The sequence below is a fragment of the Anopheles arabiensis genome, chromosome 3 (genome assembly GCF_016920715.1).
Source record: "Anopheles arabiensis isolate DONGOLA chromosome 3, AaraD3, whole genome shotgun sequence".
In the NCBI taxonomy this organism is placed as follows: domain Eukaryota; kingdom Metazoa; phylum Arthropoda; class Insecta; order Diptera; family Culicidae; genus Anopheles; species Anopheles arabiensis.
This window is the reverse complement of record NC_053518.1, coordinates 51,711,355-51,722,336: the sequence shown is the minus strand read 5'-3', so window position 1 is coordinate 51,722,336 and position 10,982 is coordinate 51,711,355. Positions and strand designations below refer to the sequence as shown.

General features: G+C 40.9%; 1 protein-coding gene and 1 long non-coding RNA gene across 2 annotated transcripts; both read right to left on the bottom strand.

Annotated features, from left to right (window-relative positions):
* Positions 1–224: 224 nt before the first annotated feature.
* LOC120903306 (V-type proton ATPase subunit D 1) lies at positions 225–1,767 on the bottom strand. The gene is made up of 5 exons (XM_040312648.1): positions 1,566–1,767; positions 1,365–1,482; positions 926–1,289; positions 764–858; positions 225–681 (listed from the first exon to the last, which is right to left on the bottom strand). The coding sequence occupies exons 1-5, from the start codon at positions 1,604–1,606 to the stop codon at positions 559–561; spliced, it is 741 nt and encodes a 246-aa protein (XP_040168582.1). The 5' UTR covers positions 1,607–1,767; the 3' UTR covers positions 225–558.
* A 3,175-nt stretch (positions 1,768–4,942) lies between these two features.
* Positions 4,943–6,822, bottom strand: LOC120901898. Its single transcript, XR_005739337.1, has 2 exons — positions 5,171–6,822; positions 4,943–5,105 (listed from the first exon to the last, which is right to left on the bottom strand). It is a non-coding gene; the product is annotated as an uncharacterized LOC120901898 (long non-coding RNA).
* Between the last annotated feature and the right edge of the window lie 4,160 nt (positions 6,823–10,982).

Genomic DNA, 10,982 nt, shown 5'->3' with positions numbered 1-10,982 from the left:
ACAGCGATTGGCCGTCTGACACACCAACACATTCAAACCTTTGGCAGCGCGCTCAGGCGAGGGGAATGAGGCGGAGCCAGGGACGGGCAGCTCGACGAGCTGCTCGACAAATTTGGCGTTGGAGAGAAAAAGAGGGCATGATAAAATTCTCAGAACGGCATAACGCCTTCCGTCGCTTTGCGCAGCGGGTGTCTGTTTGATAGAATAATAAAAGTACGCCACTATTAATCACATCCATTTCATCCTTTGTATTTAAGATTAAGTCGTGTGCAATTGAACGATTATCGAGTTGTGGAAGCATAGGTGTTACTAGGTTGAATCTTGCGCATTTATTATGTCCCACTCCTCAATCGCAATCCATTGATTAAATCCCTACCGTCAGCAATACAATCGCAAACGCATGCAGAAAAAACATATCTAGATAGATATTGGAAACATATTATAACTCCAAAGGGATTTCCACCAATATTTTTTTTTATATTAACCAGCAGTTCGTAATCAACTTTAAAAGGCTTGTAGTCGAAATCATATTGATTCTGGAATGGCGATGTAATTGTTCTAAAACAGGATATCATCATCGCCTTCGTCAAGAATATTGGCTTGACTGCGCACATCTATACCTTCTTGTAACAGTGCTGCTCTCTTCTCCTCGGCTTTTTTCTTCGCAATACGTTTTTTGTCCTAATGTGATGATGTAACAAAAACCGGAAATTAAGTGAAATTGTAAAGTAAAAATAACTTCAGGTAGATCAACTATACGTACCTGAATTTTCTTCAGACGGTAAAATTCCTCACGTTCCAATTCATCTAGCTCGGAGATGATGTATGCCAAAGTACGATCAATTCTTGGAATAATCACTGTAATCAAGTAAAACAGCATATTTTGTCATTTAAGCTACAAACAAAAATTTCCATCACATCATACCATGTTCAATAGCATTTACTCGGCGATTAGTGATTTTAATCACCTCATCTAAAGTAACGAAAGATGTTTGAAGCGATGCCAGTTCTACCAACAATTTTACAGCACTCTGGTAATTCTTTTTTAATTTCTGAAGTTGTTGCCCACCCTTTGCTAATCCAGTTAATTCGTATGTGTCCGAGCCATCTTGGTAGGATTCAAAAACTGGTAGAGTTACTCCAGCAACGTTATCCTTCTTAGTTCGTATCTTAATTTGCGCTTTGGTAACATTCTGCAGAACAACCTGGTTAAAATCGCCGGAGGCAAATTTTGCTTCTGCCAGAGAGAAAGCGGCTTCTTTCATAACTTCACCCATAAGTGTTTTAGTCTGTTAAGTATGCAAAGTAGTCGAAAACGATTGATCAGAAGTTCTGTACAGAGTATGAATAAAAATGCATATTACCTCGATTATCTTGCTTAAAATCATTCGGAAACGCATCTGTAGAGCATCAGCCTTTTTTTTTAGCAGTCCGTGGCCCTTGTGGGCGCCAGCAAGCCGAGCTTTCATTTGCATTTGCGCGCTGCAAGCGTATAGAAATATAAAATAGCATTAAGAAAATTATTTCAGCCAAGAATATTTTCTTCTAAGGCTAAACATATCTACCCGCGAGATGGGAAAATAGGAATCCTATCCTTGGATGACATCGTGCGAACTGCGATTTCTCTCGAAAAATTATTAAAAACTTTATTTATAAAAGCGAACTATACACACGCAAATAACACTCACGAGTAGCAAATTTTCAGATTACTCTGGTCACAAGACCATATCATACCGCACACACGCACACAGCTTGGATTTGTGAATGTAGTTACCTATTGAAACATAACTGGATCAATCGTAAATTTTGACAGACTTCCAGACACGGTTTACACTGTCTCAAAAAATATGAGAGTCAAATTACCAGGGTGACCAGAAATAACGATTCCCATCGATTTTTGATATGCCTACCGATCCACAGATGAGCTTCCTACAACAACCTATTTTTCTTTTTTTTTTCTACCGACAATCACAGATTTTTTCATAATACTGACCGAGAAATCATAATACCAATAAATTTGAACACATTTTAACTTTTTTTTATGTTTTTAAACAAAAAGCATGTAGGTTGATTGGGCAAAATGAGCTACTTTGATCTACGCGGAGTGAAATTTTGAACTATTTTTCGTCGCGCGCGACGTTGTCAGTCTATGTCCATTTGAACGATTATGCATTACGGTCAAGGTGTTATAAATGACAAAGCGAAAGGACACGAGAGTGACAAAATGCTGACAAATTTTTCAAAATTTGAGCTTTTGTCACTTTTTTGAGGTTTTGTCAAAATTTTGTGACCTGGAGAAGCCAGGAAAAAAAGATGACAAAAGTTGACAAAATTTGACGTTCGTGAAAAAGCGTAAACAAACAGCTATTTGGCGCAGTTGTGATCCATTGTTATGATAATAATGCTAAAATGCATGATTCTAATCGATTTATGTACCTAGTAAGTGCTTCTTAAACAAAATATCGATGATATTCAGATGTTGGAGCTTTTTGTCGCTCTTGTGTATGTTTTTGGTGCGGCCACGAGAAAAGCTCTTTTTTGCAGTTGACAAGCAATTTTGAAAAAGTTGAAAACATTTTCAACATTTTTTCAGCTCCGTTGCCACGCGCTAACAAGGTGAAGTTGTTTAGAGCAAAATGACATTTGTCGACTTGACATTTCTCTTCCGGGGGCTCCGGTATAAAAATCGGGGAGAGCTGGTGCGGGGTAATGAAATTTGTATGCAGAGAGTGACAGATGTCCCCCACAATGTCGCCCAGCAAAAGCGATAAAAATCAACCTTCTAAATACATTATCCTTGATTACGGTCTTAGGGCGGTGGCCAGTGTTGTTAATTGTCGACATTTTTTTATGATATTCGCAGTAAGCGTGTGTCAAAATCATTTTTTGATCATGATATTCATGGTTACCATGACATGACTTTCCAAAACGACAATCATTTGTGCATTAACAATCAATGCTTTTGCGATGACATGATTGCAAAAAATGTAGAATGAATGTCATTTGACATTTTTCAGTGAGAATCCAGAACTGCTTAATCGTGCATTTACCGATACTAAGCCATTAGACCACTTGATATTTTCACTCAGTGAATCAGGAAAATGGTACTCTCTTACAGAAGTATAGAAATTCACGCGAAAACATGAAAAAAGGACCCATTTTCGATGAAGATCTAGTTCACTTGAGGAACGGCAAAATCAAAAAGTCAAATTATTGTAGCAGAAAAAATATCAACGTGTCAAATGATATTTTTTTCCGTGATTGTCGAATGAATGCGTGGATCTAGAATGCGATGCTTCAAAAAGTATCATTTTGTAAAATTTTATGTCGACGACTATCACCGTTCGCAACACTGGCGGTGGCAACCCAAGCGCCACCGATTAAGCTTAAACGACTGGAAAATTAAATATCCATAGAAAAAAATGAAAGCTCCACAGCTTCATTGGTTTGATCAATGGATGGCGTATTAAAACTGATTATTATATTGCTATAAAGCCGGTCTCGTAGTACAGTCGTCAACTCGTACGACTTAACAACATGCCCGTCATGGGTTCAATCCCCAAATAGACCGCGCCGCCATACGTAGGACTGACTATCCTGCTATGGCGGGAATCAATTAGTCACTGAAAGCCAAGCCCATAAGTGGTACAGGCAGGCCTTGACCGACATCGGTTGTTGAGCCAAAGAAGAAGAAGAAGATTATATTGCTATCCTTTTCTTGCAATGTTCATTCGACAAATTTCATCTTATCATGACCTATATAGCCTTCTAACTTTCTGAGCAAAAATCTTTATGAATGGTCGTGTTGTCAGATACGTGGGTATCAACACCAACGACCATTACTAAAATCTCACTTGCTTCAGTGCTGGTGGTTTCCGTTGGAGTTTAGTATTTAAACAATCGTATCGCCGTTCTAGTTCTAGCGATGCATAACTTCAATGCGAAACCATACAAGAGTACAGAGGGTATGAGAAAGCTCTTCTCCAAGCGATGAAGCTCAACTGGTTGGGTATCCCACCAACAGATAGCGCCACCAGCTTTTTTGCTATTTTTAGAATGCATGAGTCGTTTGCCGTCTGCTAAACGAAAACTTTCTATATTCCGTTTAGGTAGAGAACTTGAGTCGTTTAGAAGCCGTTTAGTGGTCGTTTAGTGGATTTGTGGCACTTGGGAACGCTTTTTCGCATGTGATTTTATCGGACGGCCTGTCAAATTTTTATATGGGATTTGACAGATAACTTCGGACGACGAAATCGCACGTCCGAAGTTATCTGTCAAATCCCATATGAATCTCGTCCGATAAAATCGCATCCGATGAGCGTTGCCAAGGGCCTAAGCAATTCTGGCTATTTGGGTACACTACCGAAAACTGGTACAGTGAACATAATTTAAATAAAAAATATTTTAAATAGCGATGAAAAAAGTTAATTGCAAGGTGGAATATAGAGGAGGTGTCTTCTTAGCGTTTGGCTTGTTGCCATTCTCAGATTCAGTTTGACAACAGCCATCGATATTTGTTTACAGGCAGCAGCTGCATTCTTCTTCTTCTTCTTTGGCTCAACAACCCATGTCGGTCAAATCCTGCCTGTACCCACTTGTGGGCTTGGCTTTCAGTGACTAATTAATTCCCCCCCCCCTCCCCCCCATTGCAGGATAGTCAGTCCTACGTATGGCGGCGCGGTCTATTTGGGGATTGAACCCATGACGGGCATGTTGTTAAGTCGTACGAGTTGCCCGCTTGGCAAAATGTCGCGCGACATGCATGCTTGAAATCGATGCTTGTTAACATTTTATTTCAAGTATCCTGAGTGACCCAGCGTGAGCGCTGAGCGCACCTCCCCTCATTCTCAATGCCGCGTTTTTGGTTAATCCTCGCTCCCACCCTTTCTTTCCTTCTCATTAACGGACCCACCATTCCCGTGAGCGTAGGCCGACCATAAAATTCCAGGAAATTCCTACAGTAAGTGTGCAGTTTTTTATTCACAAAGCTAATCGGAATATTTCAATTCATGATGGTGCGCGCTGGGCGAACAAAACGTTGGCTGCTTGCTCCACCGATGGTGCGTGGTGTTGGAAAAAAAACCCTTGCTGTTTGATGCGTTTGCCTGAGGAATAAAAGATAAATCGAGTATTAGAATGGTGAACAAAACTAGTACTATTTAAAACTTACCGATCACGAAGATATTTTAAATTAAACGGCGACTCTGTATGCCCTATCCATCTGCTTTGATCTGTTATCAGAAGCTTTGGTGATGAAATAGCTACGTGTGATAGAAAATAATAGAAGAATAAACAAATATTAAAAGCAGTACGATTGTTAGAACACAAACATCATTTGGAAGATTCTTCTTCTTATGCATACACTTACCCGTAGATCATGTAACAAAACATACAGTGGAGCGCCGTTTATCCGGCTTCTCGGGACTTGACCTCGCCCGGATAAGCGAATAACACGGATAATGAGTGAAAGTATTTATTTTATCACAAAATCCTGGTTTGTTTTTGAAATTAATATTATTTTTTAGTAAAACCTAGCTAGTTTTATAAACTTCATGTTTTTTGAAGAGAATATTTGCAATGTGCTATATATTATAGCGTATTTTGTTATGACAAAATGTTCTGGTAACCGCTATTTCAAATATCCTCGTCAGCACGCAATGTCATCTAGGTATTGAACTGTCAGTTTTCAACAGCACGGATAAACGGATAACCGGATAAAAGGTACCCGGATAAACGGCACTCCACTGTACTGCATTTACGCCTGCGTTGACATCTTTCACGATTAACTTAACCACTTTTCTATTATCATTTCATAATTTTCGCTGCCTCTTCCGGCACCGATCCTTCCAAAATGAAATTTGCATTCGTTCTGGCAATGAGTTTCGAACGATCACAACACAGCGCGAGAGTGAAGAACACAAAATAAATGGCATTATGTACAAGTGTTGATCATATGGTCAAAATAGAGTATAATGTAATTTATTTCATTTCAAATGAATTGATTTTATTCTGTTTTAAATTTCAACTATTGTTATCAGCCTAGTTGATTATGTTTAAAATTTTGATGAAGTGAAAACATCATTACCAGATAAATGAAACGATAATCGACGCATTTTGACCATATCGAATTATGATCGTCTTAACACATCTCTTGCGCTTCAGGGTCTCACGCTCAGAGCAAAAATTCTCGCATCTTCGCAACGGTGGGTGCGTTCATCTGTGGAGGGCGGGAGGAGTGCGAGTGTGTGTCTCATGCACACAGCGGAATTTTGGTCAACACCTCGATGGTGGGAGCGTTTTTCCATGGGATGGGGTAGTGGAGTGCGAGTGTGTCGCATGATTCCTTTAAAACTAGGGTCAGGGGTAGCGAGAGGCATCAAAATGAGATACTCTTTGCCAAGCGGGTAGTTACGAAAATTATTAACATGGCTACGCTTAGTTGTCCAAGAGTGTTTTAGATACTGGCCTGATCTTTTACTCTGGTTCAATCGAGGCGTCTAAAGAACTGTTTAACAAGGCTCAAAGTTAGCACATTTGATGAGCTATGTATTAGAATTATAAAATTTCCGATTGAGGATGATCACAACTGAATATATGAGTAAATATCATGAACTGGTTGCTTAGTGTTGTGTACAGAAACGGTGCAGTGTAACCGCGACTCGATGCTGTCGTGCAACTGACAGCATCCGACGTCCGAATGGCCGTTAAGGGCTTCGGGAGCGATCGGGCTACCGAGGGTCGGCACTCGATCATAGGCCGCGACCCGACACACACAACAGTCTTTTAGCATATATGCAAGGACCGTAAAGATATCAGGTCAAGTTATAAGCCCGTTTTGACAGCTAGGTGGAAGAAGAATCGACGAAGAAAACTGACAGTTAGTTTTCCGCTTTTGGCGAACGCTTCAAGTTCTCGAAGGAAAATTTCCATTTTAAATCACGGACTGTGTTCTAATAAACTAAAATATTCACCCAAATTGATCTCCACCAAATATTGACCATGCAAAACGTAAACAATCCATCAATACATATACAAGCTGAAAACCATCTGTCAAAATCGGAGCCAAAAGCGCTATAACTACACCTCATTATACATTCCACCTTGCATATATGTCATTTATATTAGAATATAAGTGGTTGATACAGAAGAGCCGCGTGTGTCCTTAATATCCTCAATTGTGCACCAGTCCGAAACACAAAACTTAGTAAAATTGTATTTCCCTGTTATGGAACATATCCCTGTTCCCAAGGATATGTCTTAAATGGTTTTCGCCTATGGAAAGCAACGGCTAAAGAAAAACTAACAATTGACCTAAAACTAAAACGTATTATCGTTTTAAATTGCTTCCAACATAGTGGAAAGCCATGCATATGTCCTTTAGGTCAATACTTAATTTAATAAAGTAAAAAAAAACTTCACAACCCAATCATGCTTTCGGCCTATTTTTTTAGTTTTTCATAATTTCACCTGTGCAACACCTGAAACAAATTCGATGCTCGATCAAAACGTTACTCTCGCTACCGACACTTATCATAATCCTCTCTCACCGTCCAAATAGACATACAGCGACTACGTCGCGCGAGACGACGTCGCGCGCGAAAAAAAGTAGCTCAATTTTGCAAACAGAGCTACTCGTCTCGCGCGAAATTTTTGCTTCATCCGAAATAATCGAATTATTTACTTTGTTTACAAGCCAGATGAATGCCAAACGCAAAAAATAGATTTGAACACATTTTAGCCTGTTTTTGTTTGTTTTCAAATAAAAAACAAGTTGGTTGACTGAGTCAAATGAGCTACTTTGATCTACACCGAGTGAAATTTTGAGCTATTTTTCGTCGCGCGCGACGTTGCCGCTCTATGTCTATTTGGTCACATTCTGGAGGGAGTGCCCCCCAAGCTCCCGACCAAGCTGGTTTCGCTGGTCTTTTCGGGGATAATTCGTTAACGAATTATCCCCGAAAAGACCAGCGAAATACAGATCATTTTCGGGGATAGTGAACACACGTGAAGGATGAACCCATGCAAAAAGAGCTAAAAATAGAAATGAACATTCGGATTCATTCCCTTCCCTCATATTCCAATTCATGCTCATGCTTCATCCTTGATGCTACCAACCACATCGCTAATTCTACTTCGAATCACTTTGCCAGTTGCGCCACCATATTATTATTCATGATCGTGCTATTTGCTTGTTTTGTTGTATGAAGGGGTACTGATACTAAATGAATTAAAAGAAATAAATAAAACAATAAAAATAATAGATTGACTATTAAACACGCATTTCTAACAATTAGTAAAGGGGTCTGAAGTTACTGGAGCTGCATGTTTTAAAAAGAAATCAAAACTTTAAATCAACAATAAAAACAATAAAAATGGAATTGAACTCATGTCGACCATGGTGCAAACATTACACCATTACCATTTGACCATTACTAGTTCATGAACATGAATCGTTATCTATCAGTTTTAAACCCTTCAAATATAGCAATGAACAAAGAGATGTCTAAAAGTTCATCGATGCATGTGAGAGAGTAGAGCTGATGAATAGAAAGAGATGGCATGAGTTTATGTTCATTATCCCCGAAAAATTTTGCTTGGGCCGATACCAACCACTACAACAGATACAGTATCGGACATTAAGATAGAACCCTGGTGTTTTCAACGCACCGTGCACTTGTTTTGCCACGTTACTTGTGTTTGTGTGTGTGTGTGTGTGTGTGTGTGTGTGTGTGTGTGTGTGTGTGTGTGTGTGTGTGTGTGTGTGTGTGTGAGTGTGTGTATGTGTGTATGTGTGTATGTGTGTATGTGTAGTAGTAGTAGAAAGAGAGTGTGCTTTTTAATGTGTATTTGCAAGTGCGCGGGTTTGTGTCTGAAAAACGTAGCTTGCCATGATGTCATATTGCGTTGAAAGTATTCTGATAATGTGTGTTATCATGTGAAACATCGTGCGTTTACACTTGGATAAAAACTAAAGTTTGCATCGACAGCAGCGCTTGTTCCTCGGACGAAAACGCAGGTGTGCTGTTTCATGAATGTGAATGCGACACCGGTGCGAAATGGACACGCGCTCAATAGCAATGAACTCGGCATTCCCTCCCAGGTGTTTCTCCAGTGCACGCCATTGAAAGGCCTTCGTGCATCTCTGCGTTGAACGTTGTGTGCGCATGGAAAACTTGGTGCGTGCATTGAGCTGGTGCGCAGTTGTTCTTTTCAATGGGCGTTTTGTTTCATGAGCGCGGCAGTATCCTGTTCTCGATTTTGAAGGGAAGACGCTTACTCGCGTACTCGTTGATAGTTTTTATCCATGCGATGTTTTCGCTGCTCGACAACAATGTAATTCATCGCGTATAGAAGTAGACCGCAGGCAGAGCACGGGATCAGCCGTGTCCAAGTTTTTAACCACCCCTTTCTTGACGGTCCAAGCAAGCAATGTTAGTAACAATGGGTCGAGGTAAACATTGTACCGATTATCAGCGCCATATGATAAAGCGAATGGCGGCTGCTGCCATTAAGCGCAAAACGATCTAGTTCGTAATGGAACGATCGCGCACTTTTGTGGCAAACGCGCTTCGGACAACTGAAACGTGCTTAGACAACCGAAACGCGCTTGGACAACCAAAACGCGCAAGTCAACTGGACGTCTTCAGAAGACCACAGTGAGAGAAGACCGTAAAATTGTTATTATATCGAAAAAACACTGATCGCGAGGGCAGTGGTCCTGCTTATTACATCAAAAACCTAACCCAAAACACAAAAAACTACTAACAAAACTATCCGAAACGACCTACTTGTGAAACAAACACACACACCAATACACATTCACACATACATACACACACACACACACACACACACACACACACACACACACACACACATGAACACACACACATGCACACACACACACACACAAACACACAAACCACACATAAACCTGTCCCAACGGGTGCATGCTGCGTTGAAAACACTAGGGTCCTATCATTCTGTCTGATACTGTACGCTCGCACAGCCCGTTGCGATTTCCTCACCTGCCATGACCACTACAGATACAGCTTTGTTTACAAACGAACCACATCTTGCCCTTAATGAGCGAATGCTTGTTACCACCACACCTACCAGGTCACCTCCCGAATGCTTAGCCGCTCCTAAAAAAGACCGAAGCGCGGAAACGCTAAACGGACCGATGAATCTGCTGACGATGGCCCGTCGGAAGAATAGCAATCTAGCATTGCATCCGGCGATGCACCTCGCTCAGCTCATCCTAGTCTCTCTATCTACTACCAAAATCTACGTGGTCTACGAACGAAAACTACAAATCTTCGCCTGGCGCTATCAGAATCTGTATATGATTTTATCATCCTCACTGAGACTTGGCTTACTGTCTGCGCCTACACGCGAGGTCCAAAATAGTCGAAGTCATACAAAATCATGAAAAAGTCTGCGCCCTTTTGTTCCGGCGTCCCCGTGAAGTTTACCGAGACGAACCGAATAGTTGTATTCGAGAAACATGTGTGCGTATCAGGTAGCAGCATTTGTACTGCTTACCTGCCGTATGCCGCTGTGATACCGAGCGAGACGCATAGACAACGCATCAAAAGGACATGTGTAGCCGTGAGGAAATTTTTCTTTGTCTCTTTTGCCTTGTCCTTGCCTTTAGATCCTGATGAGTGAAGCATGCATACCTTTCGGGTACGTTCGGGTTATATGCTCTGTCCCTCTTATGTTAATGGTGAAGATAGAATCGTATGCCATCGGCTCTGCATTCGGGCGTGGGCAGGCCCGTGGACGCTGTCTGTTCGCACGCACTCGGTCCATACCTTCTTCCCTCCTCACTGACGATCATTACAGGGTTTCGAATCGTATACCCAGCCAACAATTGCCGAAGGCGCCCCGTGTGAAAAATTTTTACTTTAAGATTTCCTTAAGTTTTTACACTAGCAGCAGCTAAAGTAAAAACTTTCAGCACGGCATAAAACGACCTT

Coding starts and splice junctions, on each gene's coding strand:
- LOC120903306 (XM_040312648.1), bottom strand. CDS start 1,606: ATGTCATCCAAGGATAGGATTCCTATTTTCCCATCTCGCGG. Junction 1,290..1,364: donor TTTTAAGCAAGATAATCGAG/GTAATATGCATT, acceptor CATACTTAACAG/ACTAAAACACTTATGGGTGA. Junction 859..925: donor AGTAAATGCTATTGAACATG/GTATGATGTGAT, acceptor ACTTGATTACAG/TGATTATTCCAAGAATTGAT.